Source organism: Lissotriton vulgaris, chromosome 1_1 (genome assembly GCF_964263255.1).
Source record: "Lissotriton vulgaris chromosome 1_1, aLisVul1.2, whole genome shotgun sequence".
NCBI classification, from domain to species: Eukaryota; Metazoa; Chordata; class Amphibia; order Caudata; family Salamandridae; genus Lissotriton; species Lissotriton vulgaris.
In genome coordinates this window covers 408,996,605-409,013,562 of record NC_141685.1, presented here as the reverse complement: position 1 = coordinate 409,013,562, position 16,958 = coordinate 408,996,605, and the positions used below count along the sequence as shown (strand labels likewise).

The 16,958-nt window shown below is 48.7% G+C and overlaps 1 protein-coding gene across 3 annotated transcripts in view; it reads left to right on the top strand.

The window, feature by feature from the left end:
- The window catches only part of USP24 (ubiquitin specific peptidase 24), a 1,909,144-nt gene that overhangs the window by 1,290,990 nt on the left and 601,196 nt on the right, over nucleotides 1–16,958 (top strand). For all 3 annotated transcript variants that reach the window (XM_086952711.1, XM_086952716.1, XM_086952707.1), the window contains exon 49: nucleotides 13,774–13,898. In XM_086952711.1, the coding sequence (XP_086808837.1) occupies nucleotides 13,774–13,898 (125 nt within the window). The remainder of the gene's footprint in view (nucleotides 1–13,773; nucleotides 13,899–16,958) is intronic.

Genomic DNA, 16,958 nt, shown 5'->3' with positions numbered 1-16,958 from the left:
AGTGCTGAGAAGACGCCGACCGAGTATTCTCCACTGTAATTGAACTGAAGGGAGAAAGGACCACGCTCACCTATGGGGGCTGCGTTCCTGATTTTACAGTCCTCTTGGCTGGTATGAGAGGCAAGACTACTTGAAGGCACTCGAGATACAGTGTCTCTTGCAGTGGCATTTAAATTGAGTTGCCCTGAGGAAATTGCCTGATAAAAACCAAGGCAATGAAACATGTCGGCTGTAAACAGGGTGTGAATCGATAGGTAGTATTCACACTCTCCTTTTTTATGTTTGTGTTTACTGTTTGCAACAAAGAAAGGAACGTGGGTAAAGTTTATTGTCCTGGTTGCACGGTAACTTGTATGTTAAGTGGTTAATGTTGTAAGTTTTTGTCACATATAAGTTGTGTTCACTGCACCAATCACTGTCCTTTTACTTTGGGTTTGAGACACGTTTACGTTAACGCTTGATGGCACCAATGATGAGAACAGGGCCATCCTGGTGAGTACCAGCCAGGGGTCCCATTGGTGGTGCGCCCGTGAGGTGCCATCACGCTATTCACACATTTTTTGTCTTTCAAAGTATTTGTCAGTCTTGTGCTGTTCTAAATGTATAGATCAGAGAGGTTGTTTTTTTAAATAGGCAATAGACGGAGACATCTGGATTATCTCTAGAGTAAAGGGACTTCCTGGGGTGATTAATTCTTTACCATTGATGTTTACAGATCAATAGATAAATATTGCCACGAGAACTAGGATTGGTGTTGTTTGATGACTTATAGAGTGGAGGGCGTCCTAGTTCTGTCTTTCCCTCTAGACTCCTATTTTGTTGTGTGTTGTAGAGGATCACCTGTAGCGGCCAGATAGCAGGCAGACAGCTGCGCCGCTGGGGATTACAGCCCACGCCCAGAGTAGCGAGCAGCCTTGAAGGACCCTCTGCTTTTTGTTTATCCTTAACCACGCCCACTCAAATCTCTGAGGAAAAAAAACAGCTTCTTAGCAAAATATGCTGATAATGAATGATTAAGAGGCTTACTGTGAGGAAACAGAGTATGCATTAAAATCCTTAAACACGTTTAAAGAATACTGTTTAACAAATACAAAATTGGAAAAACCTACTGATTATGCACAGTCCACTTTTACTTGTCTCAGCCCCGCCCTCAAGCCTGCACTCCCCCTAAACACCACCACAGCTGCTGAATGTAGGAAGTGACAGAAAAAAACACTGATCTCCCCCTTGCTTGCCACACACAATTAAGTTGTCCAACCACTTGTCATAAATGTCACTTTGTATGGTATGCGTGTATGTATCTATGTATAGATTTAGATACGCAAACATATGTACAAAGTTAGTTGTAAATATGTTGAGCCAATATACTTGTACTTTATAGGTGCTCCCACCAATTTTCTGTGGCCCAATGTCTGCCTCCTCCCACTACCCCCTAAAATTCTTTCTGGACCGTGCCCAGCTCTTCCTTCTCCCGAGGGCTCTTTTTTTTCTTGTTTAAAAAAGTGACCTTGTGTGATGTAACTAGTGTTCATTTAAAGCGCTGCAAAACCTTCCGATAGAGTTCGCGCTAAATAAAAGTGCAGAAAAAACACCCAAGAAAAATTGAACGCTTTAAAGCAAGAAAGGAGCACCTCGGTGGGTGAGTCCCCCAGCTGGTCTCACGAGACCCCCATAGGCAGAGCGGATGTTTCTTGGCATCCCCAGACCCCAGCTCTGCTGATTATCCAGCAGCTACCAGGCCTTACAGTGACACCTCGGCCCCCTCTCCAATCTCACACCTCACCAAAGAGCCTTTGATCGGCATTGAACAGGCCAGTGCTTCCCCCTCTGGGCGCTACCTCCGGCCATAAAAGACCCAAAGCTTTGAAATATAGCGCTGCAAACCGCAGCCTGGAACAGGCACTGTCTCCACACAGACGGCGCCTCTGGGACCATAGAGAGCTACAGCTAGCACGTTCCACTCCGGTGACGTCACTAGCTTATCTCACCCGACGCTGCACAGGCAGAGTGAGCTGGACTGGGGCAGCTTTATGGAGCGCGAGCTGGACCGGAAGACTCGTTACATTCACATTCATTTTATGTTACTATTATTTTTATAGGCAAGGGGACATAAAGTGATCTGCCCACAATCACAGGATGTTGAGCTGACCCTGAGATTGGAACCCGATTCCCAGTTCCAAAGTGAACAGCTCTGGCCATAGCACCACATCCTCTCTCAAGTTACACTAAGCCCCCACTCCCCTTCAGTATTGGCCTACACATTGTGGGCATGTTCTGAGAATGTCCCATTCCCAGTTACTCCCCAAGGTGGGCTGTAGGTAACTGTGCACACAAGACATCCAGTAGTTCCCAGAGTGAGAAGAGCAGGCCAGGGAGGCAGCCCCCTGCCCGTACATTATTCCTGCAATATGGAAGGGAACCAGGTGCCCCCCTCAAACCCCAGCCCCCTCCCCAACATCCCACATACACTCCAACAATACCACTCAGTGCCACATAATTACACGCCACACAATTGCACTCTACTGAATGCAACATACACTCCACACAATACCACTCAGTGCCACATAAATATATGTTACTTAATTACACTGCGCTCAACGCAACATACACTTCAAATACCACTCAGTGCCACATAATTACACACCACATAATTACTCTACTGAATGCAACACACTCCACACAATACCACTCAGTGCCACATATTTATATGTTACATAATTACAATGCAACATACACTCCAAACAATACCACTCAGTGCCACATAATCACACGCCACACAATTACACTCTATTGAATACAACATACACTCCTCATAATACCCATTATGAGGAGTCCAGCTCCAGACTCTCCGGTCCCTGGGCGAGAAGCGACGCCGGAGGAGATCGAGCGCTTCCTCATGGCCATGAGGTCCCTCTCTCCTCCGACGGGCTCCGCGGCACCTTCGGGCCCAGCGGACAGTCACCCAATGACTTCTTCAGGGCTACAATGTAATAAAATAAAGAATATATATAAATATATAAGTATTGCCTTATATTTTTAACAAGACTAACCAACACCTGAAGTGATTAGAAAGACATATGTTCTCATCATGTCTTAAAGTCAACCAGAAGTCCCACACAAAAGAGAAAAGCGTTGCAAAGAGGATAGTATTCACTAAGAACAACGACCACCAATTGGTGGCAATGCTTATATATTTATATATATTCTTCATTTTATTTCATTGTAGCCCTGAAGAAGTCATTGGGTGACTGTTCCCGTGACGAAACACGCGTTGGCATGGTTTCTTGGCTACGCTTGTTGTATACTGTATGACTAATGAAATATGGAATAATGAACTTCTAACCTTTTGACGAGAAAAGAAAAAAGAAAATAAAAAAGACTGCTAAAGAACTTTGGAAAGCAAAGAATTTGAATTGGCCTTTCGTCTTTTTTCTTTATAAAATATTGTCATTTGTGAAATTGTGCTCAGGGACAATATCTATTTTTCTTGTACTCTCTGTTTTTACAGAGAAATTCTAGGGACGCTAGTGGATGTTTTTCCTCTGTTCCCTTGAGCCATTGATTGAAAGAAAGATAGGAAAAAGTGGTGTTGCGCAAAAGCTAACCCAGCCACTAATCCATAACTGTAGGGAATCCAATAGGTACGAGCAGTACGGAAAAAAGATCTTCTCCTCCCTTAGTCTGGGACTGCGGTCTTCCAACACCGCATGTCTCTTGGGCCGCTACACCCACTCTCTGTGGGAGACGGTTGCGGAAGTGCTGCCAGAGTGTCCGTTGGAGGTACGGGCCAAACTCGGCCAAGTCCTTGTGGAGGGTTGGGATGCAGCCAAATATTCTATCCGGTGTGGGCTGGATACCAACGACTCACTAGGTAGAGCGATGGCAACGACGGTGGCGGTTAGACGCCACCCCTGATTGAGGTCCACCAACTTTTCGGCAGATGTCCAGAACACTTGATGGCCGTCGCCTTTTTGGCGACAAGGCAGACCATGCGCTTGAGCGCTTTAAGGACTCCAAGGCTACGCCCAAGTCCTTGGGCCTCTCGGCCCCGCGCCAGCAATCGGGTGCCTTTCGCTCCTTTCGTGGCCAAGGAAGGGGTGTCCCCACACGTGCTGCCAGCCACACGCCGCAGAATAACATCCAGCGCGGTGGCGGCCGTGGAAATCGCCGTGGAGGCGTTCGGGGACAACGGCGAGGCCAGTCCACACCTTCCCCCGCAGCATCCACCTCTAAACCCTCCTAGTCCGTGCTTCTCGGCCCAATTGACGCCAGTGGCGGGGCGGGTTCGCCATCACCACTCACTGGGGCACTGTCACTTCGGACAGGTGGGTGCTGCAGATCGTCCGGAGGGGCTACTCCCGCCCCTTCGAGACGACCCCTCAAGCCATGCCACTGCAATACCACCGCGTATCGGGGGATCACTTGCGGCTTCTGCAGGAGGACGTTTCGGCCCTCTAGGCCAAGGGGGCCATTGAGCGCGTCCCTGGGCCAGAAGTAGGACATGGTTGCTACTCTCACTACTTTCTGGTACCCAAGAAGGGCAAAGGGGGCCTACGCCCTATCTTGGGCCTACGGGACGTCAACTGCTTCCTCCGGAAGGAGAAGTTCAAGATGCTGACTCTGGCTCAGGTCTTAGCTGCCCTGGACCCAGGAGACTGGATGGTTGCGTTAGACTTGCAGGACGCTTATTTCCACATCCCTGTCCTGCCGGCCCACAGGCGTTACCTGCGGTTCACGGTAGACCACAAGCACTTTCAGTTTACCGTGCTCCCCTTCGGCCTTACCAGCTCCCCACGGGTGTTCACGAAGGTGATGGCGGTGGTCGCAGCTCATCTGCGCAGGTTAGGGGTTTCAGTCTTCCCCTACCTCGACGACTGGTTGTTGAAGGCTGGCGCGCCCCAGACAGTCGTCAACCACCTCCAGACACCGGCAGACCTCTTGCAAAAGCTGGGGTTCTCCATCAATGTGCCGAAGTCACACCTGTGTCCTTCTCAGAAGCTCCTTTTCATTGGAGCGGTTCTCGACTCGGCGCAGTTTCGGGTTTACCAGCCTGAACAGCGGGTTCTGGATATACAGGCTCTGATTCCAATCTTACAGCCTTTATCCCTAGTTTCGGTCAGGTTGATGCTGCGGCATCTGGGGCTGATAGCTTCCTGCATCCTTCTGGTGCATCACGCCCGTTGGCGGATGCGGGCTCTGCAGTGGGACCTGAAGTTTCAGTGGGCCCAGCATCAGGGCAACCTGTCCGACCATGTCCTGATCTCGGAGGGCACTGCGAGACAGCTGCAGTGGTGGCTCACGGACCGCGATTGGGTCAGCGACAGATCCCTCTCCCTTCCCCAACCGGAGCACGGAGTTGTGACGGACACGTCCCTCCAGGGCTGGGGAGGCCACATGGAAGAGGCAGAGATCAGAGGCCTCTGGTCTCTGGCGGAGACCCGGCTCCATATCAAACTTTTGGAGATACGGGCGATTCGTCTAGCACTGAAGGCATTCCTCCCCTCTGTCCGAGGGAGTGTAGTGCAGGTGTTGACGGACAACACCACCGCCATGTGGTACTGCTACAAACAGGGCGGGGTGGGGTCGTGGACCCTCTGCCAGGATGGCTGGAACATCAGGGGGTGACTCTGGTGGTTCAACACCTGGCAGGTTCTCTGAACGCCAGGGCGGACGAACTCAGCCGCCGGTGCATGATGGATCACGAATGGCGTCTGAACTCGGATGTGGCGCAAGGTCTCTTTCTGCAGTGGGGAGAGCCTTAGTTAGATCTATTCGCCACCGAAGAGAGCGCGCAATGTCATCAGTTCTGCGCGTTGGAATTTCCACGGCGGCACTCGCTCGGTGACGCTTTTCGTCGCGAGTGGAGTTGCGGTCTGTTGTACGCCTTTCCGCCTATACCACTTCTGCCCAGAGTGCTGAAGAAGATCAGGCGCGACCGGGCACAAGTCATCCTTGTGGCTCCGGACTGGGCACAAAGGTACTGGTATCCCGAGCTATTCAGTATGTCAGTCGATCCCCCGGTTCACTGCCTCTTCAGGAGGACCTTCTGTCGCAGCAGCAGGGGACGGTCCTCCACCCGAACCTGTCAAGTCTCCACCTCCATGCTTGGAGATTGAGCGGCGACAGTTGAGGCCATTTGACTTGCCTCCTAAAGTCTGTACAATCATTCTGGCAGCCAGGCGTCCCTCCACAAAGTCGGTATACGCCTGCAGGTGGAACAGATTTGTGGCATGGTGCACAGCAAAGGCTGTGGATCCTCTCTGCCCCTCTTTCTGAGGTTCTTCTCTTCCTTTTTTCTCTTGCCCAGCAGGGCTCTGCTCTGGGCACTATCAAAGGCTATCTTTCTACCCTTTCAGCCTTCCTAAGGCTGCCTGATCAACCATCTTTGTTCAAGTCCCCTATTGTAAATAGATTCCTGAAAGGCATCACACACACGTTTCCACCTGTTCCCTTTGTGATACCTCAGTGGGACTTGAACTTGGTTCTTACATTTCTGATGTGCGCTCCCTTCGAGCCACTCCACAACTGTCCTCTTCGCCTTCTTACTTTGAAGACTGCCTTCCTGGTAGCCATCACCTCTGCCAGGAGAGTGAGTGAGCTCCAGGCTCTATCCTGTAAACCTCCTTTCCTTTCGGTCCATCCGGACAAGGTTGTGTTGCGGACAAAGCCCTCTTTCCTACCCAAGGTGGTCAAGGCCTTCCACATTGGGCAATCCATCACCTTGCCCACCTTCTTTCCGCCTCCGCATCCCTCGAGAGAGGAAGAGAGGCTCCACCGCCTGGACCCAAAATTTGCGCTTTCGTTCTATCTGGATCGCACACGCCAGTTCCGAGTGGATGACCAACTCTGTTGGTTACATGGGCCCTAAGAAGAGGAAAGCGGTACACAAGCGGACCATCTTGCGGTGGATCATCTTGTATATCCAGGCGTGTTACTCCTTGGCAAAATAGGAACCCCCTGTTGGGCTAAGGGCTCATTCCACTCGAGCCACAGCGACTCCAACTGCCTTGGGCCGAGGTGTGCCCTTGCAGGACATTTGCCAGGCGGCTACGCTGGCCACGCTGCACACGTTTGCAAGACACTATTGCCTGGACAGCCAAGTCCGGAGGGATGGCTTCTTTGGCCGTTCCGTCCTCCAGGACTTTCTGGTGTGGTTAGTGGTTCGCAGACCCACCACCGGGGTTGGTATTGCTGGGGTATCTATTCTAAGGTAAGGAATCTATCACTAACGTGTCTCTTTCAGATGCACAAGTTACTACTTGTGTAACGATATATCTGTAAGAGACATTAGTTAGTGATAGATTCGTTACCGACCCACCCATCCTCCCCGTTCTGCGAACCGATATCTAGGGTTAAGGTCATCCCCTTCAGGGCCCTAGTTTCATGGCACCAGTGTTGGTTTTTGGCATAGCTCTGCGTTTCTGGCGCGGAAAAGCTGTGTCTAAGAACTGACGTCAGCACGGCGAGGCGGCGTCTAAGTACTCAGACGCCGTCATCACGGCGCCCACAACGCCGACGACTGACGCGGAGCCGCAGACGACGCCTACCGACGCGCAAGGGTACTGCTACGCAAAAGTTTCCAGATCCAATCTGACGCCTGGGGATATTTTAAGGTAAGGAATCTATCACTAACTAATGTTTATTACAGATATATCGTTACACAAGTAGTAACTTGTGCTTTAGAACTAGCACTTGGTAGAATTAGCACTTAGTAGGAATAACACTTAGCACCTAGCACATATAAAAACTGTAGCACCAAGTAACAACTGTAGCACACAACCAGTAATCACTGGTCAAAGGTAAGTACCACCTACGCAACCCTAACCACCTTAGGAAAATATCACGCAGGGAACCATGAACTCACTAGTATAACTATACTAGGAAAAACAACCACCTAAGCATAAAAACACATTCAGAGGTATAGGCACAAAGACATTATACATGATGCAGAAATAACATTAGGCAGGTCATTACAAATTGCGCAAAAAGTCCATAGGGCCAAAAACATGTACCCCACGCAAGGTCACAACACATGAACTGTCCGTCAGGCCAACTGGTCTCTCAGGGGCTGAAACGCCCTGTGTCCAGAAAGTCAGGGCAGGCTGCGCAGGCAGCCGAGGGAGATTGTGCAAGGGGGCAAGCCTAAACGAAGCAGCTGCCCACTAAGTGCTGGGCAGCTGGGGATCTCCTCTGGGCTCTGAAGAAATACTGGGGCCTCAGGAGCCTCGTGGGCTCTGTACACTGTAGTCTCGCTGGGGGGAGTGGCCCGCTGCCAGCCGGGGCTGCTCTACCACCCAAAAATGCTCCCAAGAGCCTCTCGGGCTCAAATGAAAAATGCCTGCGACGTTGGAGTCCCCCCCCCTCTGGGGACACGGGGACCAAGGAAATGCCCAGGAGCCTCTTGGGCTCTAAATAACACTGTGCCCTGTCGTTGGAGCCTCAACAGGCCCTAAATAAACAAAATGCTGCCGTTGTTGGAGTCCCTCCTCTGGGGACTCGGGGAAGTAATGACTCCTGAAGCCCTCGTGGGCTACCAACAACAGTGTGCTCCGGAATGCAGGGGCGGCCCGCTGCAACGTAGGGCCGCCCGGGAAAACTCTGAGACAACCCCGAGCCCCCACCTTACCGGGCTTCTGTCTCCGGGTGTCCTGGGCCGCTCGCGGGGATTTGGTCTTCAGGCAGGGCTCTCTCCACACACGGGAGCCCTGCTTAGCAAGCTGCCCGTCGTCCTGGATGTCCTGGTAGCACGCAGGAGAGTGGGGTTGGCTCCCGCGGCTTCATGCTTCTACTCCAGCTCGTCCTGCTTCCTAGGTGCGCGCGGGGAAGCCCTTGAGGGTCGACCGATCCCTGTGCGGCCCAGGGATGACGTGGCGGGAATCCTCGAAGCTGGGGGCGAATCCCAGCGCGGCCTTAGGAGGCGGGCACAGCACTCTGTCTGGGAGCCCCCGGGCCGGCGGTGGTGCGGTTCGGGGCAAACGAGGGGTCGGCACCTTTTTAACGATGCGGTCCCTGGCGGGGTGGGCACCCGCTAGGGTTAAAGGTCAGAAGAACGTCCTTGGCAGGGTGGGCACCCGTCAGGGGTTAAAGAAAGTATAAATGCGCAGGGTGGCCCCTGTGGCGAAATCGGCTCCCTATGCGAGCAAAATGCAGGGTGGGCACCTGCTTCTTTAAAGGGCAAGTGGCCCGTCAACCAGCGCTCCTCTGGGGGGCAACTAAGTGCTCAAAATAAATAAAAGCAAAAGCGCTCCCCAGCGCTAGGGTTCCCCAAAGTCCAGGGGAAGTATGGCAAAGAAAAGGTCCTTAGTGAGGCGGGGGTGGTGGGGGGGGGGGGGGCAAGACTGGGCCTAGGGGCTAGCTCACTGGGCTCTCCATGCAGGGAGGCAGTCCCCAGTGGCGGTCCTCCTGGCGCCCAGCAGCAGCAGGCCCCCTCCAATTTAGGATCAGCAAGAGAACATTTACATGGGGTCGCAGCCCCTCTTTTATACACCAAATCCCTTTGTTTAGGATTCAGGGTAAAGGGAAAAACCAGTTGCATCTGGTTTTGGAGCACTCTGTGGTGCTCAGCCACTCTTCCCTTTCACTAGTCAGGCTAGGGTCATCAGTCGCACCACAAGGGGCGGAGCCAGCATTGTGTGGGGAAAGCCCAACCCTATTCAGGTCCCAGGTGCACTCCTCCCTCACATCAGTCCAGCAGATCTCTCCACTCACTACCGGGGCAGACCCAACATCTTGTGATTCTGGGCAAATCGATAATCTGCCAGTGCCTAACACAAAAAAAAATAATGTGTCCTTCTGTAACACAACTGGTGCTCGTGTGAAGTGCCCTGACTGATACCTTCGGGTCTAGTTCGCGTTATATAAACCCCCCCTAACAATAATAAAAATGAAAACCGTCCTGTTTCAGAACAACTTCACAATGAAAGAGGGATTTGCACTGCTGGGTCCAGTGAAATGCTAGCGTTTTGGGGACAGATCTCCACCCACTGACCGCCTTCTCACTATCGTGTCTCTCTTTACATCCCTCCCCTTTCCCTGAGCGCTCTTAGGCGCCCTCTGAGTAGCACAGAGCGTTCCACAAATAAATAACAAAACTCGATACCGTCCACAGCTCGACCCTCTGTTTGTCCCAAAGGAGATGGCCCTTGAAAAAAAAGCATATTCAGCTGTTTCATGGTCATGTTTTGTTTTATTGCAGGCTTTGGTACATAAATGATGATGCATAGTCCAGGTGTAGTAGTAGATCCCTCTTTAATAGCAGGTAGATAGGTGGCAAGTTAGAAGGTAAGAAGATGCAAAGGAGAAAACCCCATCAGGAGCGAGCTACCAGCTCCTCAGCCTGAGATGACCAACTGACAATCTCACCACAGTAAGGCACTCAAACATTCCATGATGTCAAAGGACATTCTGATGAAGAGGTAGAGAGGGAAAAGATATAGAAATCATTTACCACACATCCTCTTCCATTAGCGAACAACAGCAAGTAAGGAGTTAAGACGGAGCAGAAGGATTCAGGAGGAAACTGTAGACACAAGTGCAAGTCAAAGAGATAATTTAAAAAGCAGGAAACTAAAGCGCGGAAGCAGAAACAAAGAAAATTAAAAGAGGCATGTAGAAAGATATTCATAAGATGCACAAATGTTTGTGATTGGTCAAAACACATGCACATCCACCCTCCTTAATAAAACAAGGTATTGATCCTGGTAAGCCAAATAGGGTGTAACAACCAAGAGACAAAATGTGTGCAGATGGAAGTAAGCACAATAAGATGTACGCCAGGTCCAGATGTCCAAGGGAAAAGTGGCTATGAGCAACGAGGCTACAACCACGTCCCTAAAGGAAAAGTACACCTTGAAGTAAAAATAACAAGATGAACAAACACCCTTCAAGAATGAGGATGCACCTAAAAGTACAGTAAATAAGTATTTTGGCAGCGGTGCAATGAATGAACCAGCAACCTACACAGAAAAAGGGTATGCCTTGCAATAAAGATTAGTGCATGACGTGCACTAACAAACTCCCCTCCAAGGGTACACCTAGAAAGGCAACCTTTAAACTGTGGAAAAAAACAACTCCCCAAGAAAGGGTACACCAGAGAATACTAACGCCCCTGGAACAAAGAACACAGTAGCCACACACTGACAACTGTGACGCAACTACTCCAAGAGGTAGCGCCGGCCACGCACCCTGCCTACACAAATAGAGTGATGCAACTTTGACAATCACTGACAACCTCCCCTAACAAAGGGTACACAACGGAACAATGTAAAAATTGTTTGACGCAATTTCACCTAATGGTGGAACAACACAAAAATAGAGTGATGCAACTTCCTGACCATCACTGACAACCTCCCCTAACAAAAGGGTACACCATGGAACAATGTAATAATTGTTCAACACAAGTTCACCTAGTGATGGCGCTGACAACGCACACCACCACCACCCCATGGAGCTTCAGAACATGGACCCAAGGAACTTCAGAACATGGTAGTTACATACGGACAACCTCCCCTAATAAAAGGGTACACCACGTTAAAAGTGAGACGTAACATCTTCAAAGGGTAAGAAAATGACCCTAGCAAACCAATTTTTTGGATTGACTGACACCACAACTTCCCCACAACCTCCCCTAAATAAGGGTACACCGTAGGGTACTAACCCTGAGTACATGAATGGGGCATTGATTAAACACAAACAACCTAGCTCACCAAGCAGGATTAAACACAGGAAACACCCCCTGTAAAACCAAGACAGCAACATCCCCTATGAATATATAGGGTACACCATGAGGTAACATGACCCTAGGAACCCAAATTTGGCATAGACTGGCACCACAACCTCCCCTAAGTAAGGGTACACCGTAGGGTTAACATGTTGCCTTAGGAAACCAAAACTGACACCCACCACTGTTCAAGGAAAATGAAGTCACACACAAATATACAGAACAAATTGAACTCCAACACAAAAATAAAAATCATGAGCTCCGGTGAGCGATCTTTCACCCGGATTCCCATAGACATTTCCTCCTAATAATGGCAGTCATCAAATGCGCAGTGCGATGTAATGAAAAAAAAACTTGGAACACAACGAAGACTTGAAGTGTTCAAACACCGAATAGTGACGTAAACTGAAAGTACCAAATGCGCAGTGCGATGTGATGAAGCTTTGGAACACACCGAAAACTTGAAATGTTCAAACCTTGAATAGTCGCGTAAACTGTGAAGTGGGTCAAAGAGTTCCATTTCTGACCTTCCGCTAGCCGCTTAAACTGTAATGAGACTGCTATCATGTGAAGACTTGCAGCACCTGACGCACGCTTGCGAAGACTTGCAGAACCAGACGCACTCTTGGGAAGACTTGCGCACTGACTGTAATCAAAATGGCGCCACGCCGTCACGTCCGCACCGGATGGTTCGCGGCGAGGATGTGCAGTCCGATGTAGTAAAACGGAGAGCACTGGCAGAAAGGTAGACGTCACAAAGGGAGGAATGCGGACCCTACGAGACAGGTAAGATTGAGTGTGCGCCATGGCAGAATGGACGTTAAAACAGTAGCAGTTGAACTGCCATGAAATCAATGTCATCGTGAATGCACACAAAACCAAAACAAGAGTCCCCCACTCACCGCTAACATATGATCCGGCTTCCAGAAAGAAGAGCTTCGGCTTGCGCTCAGGACCAAGCTTTCCATGTTCAAAACAAACGGCTAGGGAAACCACACGCTGCAGGAGTACACACTAGATACACAGTTGTCGAAAAACAGTTGGAGAACACAGATGGTGGGTGGCTGTAGTGAAGAAGAATATACTGCTAGCGCCGGGGCAACTCCGTAACAGCAGACACAAGAAGCGCTGACAGGAAAAAGCGTGCCCACACTGTGAGAGAAAACATCTGTCACACAGAGGTTGTATTGAGGGCGAACTGTCACTATGCAAAAACTGTAGAGAGACGCAGCTGGGTGATCAGGCCAGCTGAGTATCAATAGCTTTTGTGGCTGGAGACAGATAATTTCCAGGTGACAGAATGATGGCAGTTGACTTCTTCACAGAACAAACGCTGGTGGGGTTAACTGGGTGTTTCTCCAATTTTAGCAAAACATTAACTTACTTCTGTAGTTACTTTAACTGGATCTTAGAACAATCCTTGGTTTCCTTATGGCTGAGTATCTGTATTCCTTCTTAGCAGCGTAGGTTAGTCCAGGAAACGTCGCCATTCCTGAGGGATGTTTGAAAGATTTACTGCGCTAAGAAAAGAGGATGCTCTGTGTGTGTGTGGCTGTCTGTGTGTGTGTGTGTGTGGCTGTCTGTGTGTGTGTGGCAATCTGTGTTTGTGTGTGCGTTTGTGTGTGTGGCTGTGTGTGTGGCTCTTGTGTGTGTGTGTGTGTGTGTGGCTCTTGTGTGTGTGTGGGTGTGTGTTGCAATAGGTCTCACATTTGCGACAGATTAAGATATTGGCATTGTAAATGACAATGCCATTTATTTATCCGTTTTCAAAACCAACACATAAAGAAAAAGTTTGTCATTTGCAATGCCAATAGCTCTAACTTTTGCAGAGGCGAGACCGTTGCATTGTAAATGCTTGTTTTCTACTTTTCTAAGTATATATTAATCTGTTTTATTGTTTAAATTGTTGTGCTTTTTACCAAGCCAAGGTTATAACCCTTTCAAAGAAGTGAAATTAAAAGAAAGTCATAGTTGAATTCTTAGTCCCATGAAATTCATAAAATGTTTGTAAAGTTAGTCATTTTCTTATTGTATTTTAATGTATTGTATTACAGGGGATGTGCAAAAGGCAAGTGGTACAAATTTAATGACACAGTTGTGGAGGAGTTTGATTTAACTGATGAAACGCTTGAGTATGAGTGCTTCGGTGGAGAATATAGGCCAAAAGTGTATGATCAGTGTAAGTATTCAGGATTGTTTTCACATATTTTGCTAATACTGTTTTAAGTTAAATGTTTTTACTTTTATTACTTTATTTACACATTCTAACTTCTAAAGTCCTTCAATGCTAGTTGCAGTGGTTGTTACTTTTTGATTGTATATGTAGGTTTCTCATACCCTAATATGAGCAGTTTAGTAATGTCTCGTTTTGGAGAGTAAATATATTTTAAGACACATTACTGCAATACTTTTGTTGTTCAAAATCATAGGTTGCATATTTTAGAAGACATGCATATCTATCCCTAATACTGTTTTATCTTGCAGTATCTTCCCTTCAGTACTGTGTATTCCATATCACCAGCAAAACTTGACTTTCGCCACCAGCATCCTCATTAAATCTTTCAATTATATATCATCTTTCTTTAACCCTAATGGTGCGCAAACATGAAAATAGAACTTCCACTTTTTCAGTGAGTTGACCGTCCACTGTAAAATACAAATTACTGGTTACCACCAATTCCTATGAATACTCCACCTGCAGATTTCTCACATGTAGAATAATCCCAGGTGTCTGAATCCGTACACGTCAAAGTTCTCACATCACCAATAGGGAACTCTGGCTTTGTAGTAACACCAGAGTGGCATCCGAGGATGTTACCAAAGCCATATTGCGCCCTCCCTGACTCAACAACATCTGTTCTCTTTTTTTTCTACACCTTCAATGCAGATCCGGAGCGTGCTCTCTCCTGCAAGTAGTGAGTTTTTGCTCACAGTTAAATTACCTCAAATGCAATACTAGGTCTCTACCAAAACATTCGGGCTTCAAGACCTGTAGGCATTGTGTGTGACAGATGTCCATTATCTATTCACATGTTATTTGTACACGGTGCTTGAAGATGGGCCACGATTCCTGCTTTTGCGACTCCTGTCAAAGCATGCACCCTAAGGCCATCAAGGAGAACATGGCCAAGTTGATTTTGGCTTGGGCCTGGGATAAAAAGAGAAGCTATCGCTAGTTGTGACCACTTTTCAGATTTCATTCTTCACATTCTTCAGGGATTAAGAAGAAGCACAGGACGCATAAGAAACATGGAAGGGGTAAGTCCTCCAAAGGACTCCTGTCTCCCACAGGATATTCATCCTTGGAGTCAGAGTTGGTCATGATTGATCCTTCTGACTGTTAGATCTGGGGGTCTCTAGTTGGCAATGGTTATCACCTTTGTCCAAATAGGGACCCTTACTTCTAAGTCAGGACAAGAGGATTATTCTCCTTAGTAAACCCAGCTCACCCATTGGTAGCTTGGCACGAGTAGACAGGCTTATCTCAGAGGCAGTGTGTTAAGCATTTGTGAATATACACAGTAATAAAGTGAAAACACTACAGATGGACACAACACAGGTTTTATAAAAATAAGTATTCTTTATATAGACTTAAACACAAGACCACAAACGACAAAAAGCCACAATACTACACTTAAGATTACTTAAAAGATGATTAAAGTCTCTTAGTTCAAGTTGATGATAAATGCGGCACAGTTCTCAACAAAGTACCTGGATGCGTGAAGCAAAGTAAACAAAAGGCTCGCAAAAGGGGAGATGCGTCGCTTCCGTGATCCGTGGGAGATGATGCGTCGTGCCTCAATGCTTGCTCAGAGTAGGGGATGCGTCGTGCTTCTTACCGGTGCGGAGGTGATGCGTAGATTCTCGGCCTGCGGTCCCGTTGCGGTGCGCAAGATGGAGCCTTTATGCGATGCGACGATCCAGTTGCGATGTGAGAAGATGGCGCCCTTCATGCGGCGATTTGATGACGATGCGATGACGCCCTGGCAGCCTTGCGGCGACTCAGTATTTTGGAGCCGCGACAGGCCCTGCGACACGCTTCTCCAATGGTGCGAGGACGGCTCTCTCGATGCGTCGTGCTTCTCCGGCGATGCGACAGCAGTCAGCTTTGATGGACACACGCTTCCAGGGAGATGCGACAAAAGCTTGTTTCTCCGGCGTTGCGACTATTTCATCTGCGCCAGCGACACGCTTCTTCTCGATGCGTCGCGTTTCCAGCTCCTAGCGGCACGCAAGTGACTGGAGTCAGAATTCCCAGCAAGGAAATTCAGGAGGGAGCTGGAGGTGAAGTCTTTTGGCCCTGAGACTTCAGCAGGAGGCAAGCACAGTTCAAGCCCTTTCGAGAATATTCTGTAGATAAATGAAAGTCCTTAAAAAGTTCCTTCTCCTTTCCCTTGGAAATGAAGCAACCACTACAGGCCAACCCAGCAAACAGCACACTGGCAGAGGGGCAGTCCAAACTCCTGCAGCTTCCTTGGTTCTTCTCCTTGGCAGAAAGGTTTCTTGTTCTAGAAGTGATCTAAAGTCTGTGGGGCTGGGTCCCAATATGTATACCCCAAAATTCTTTGTTGTCTGAAGGCAGAGAGGCCTCTGCCTAGTTCAAACCAGTTCCTGAGCACTGTGTTTACATGACTCTTCTCTTCCTTTCACTGTGCAGGGCAGAAACATCAGACTACCCACACGGAGGTGGAGCCAGCACAGGGGAGGGAAGATACAGCTCTGGAGCACTGTTGACATGATTCCCTTTCTCCTTTCACAGTGCAGGGAAGAGACATCAGACAAGCCACAGGAGGTGGAGCCAGAATTGTGGAGGGAGGCCTAGCCCTATTCCGGTCCCAGGTGCACACCTCCCTCCCATCGAGGTGCTGATCTCTCTATTCACCACTGGGCTGCCCCAGCCTGTCTCCTGGAATTTCCCCAGCCCTGTCACACACAAACCCAGACAAGGAATACACAAGTCAGCAGAGGCGGGCTCAAATGGTTAGGCAAGCAAATACCTACTTTCTAAAAGTGGTATTTGCAAACACAGGATATTAAAATAAACTTTACTAAAAGATGTATTTTATTATTCTGAGTTCAGGCATACTAAATTCGAATTTCTACCATGTTCCCTGAGTCACTTAGGAATGTAACAATCTTAACTGCCCATTCTGGCCTATGAGAACAGGTAGCCTTCAAAAGTGAAAAACGAAAATGGCTGTAATTCACTATTAGGACATGCTACACACATCAGAGCATG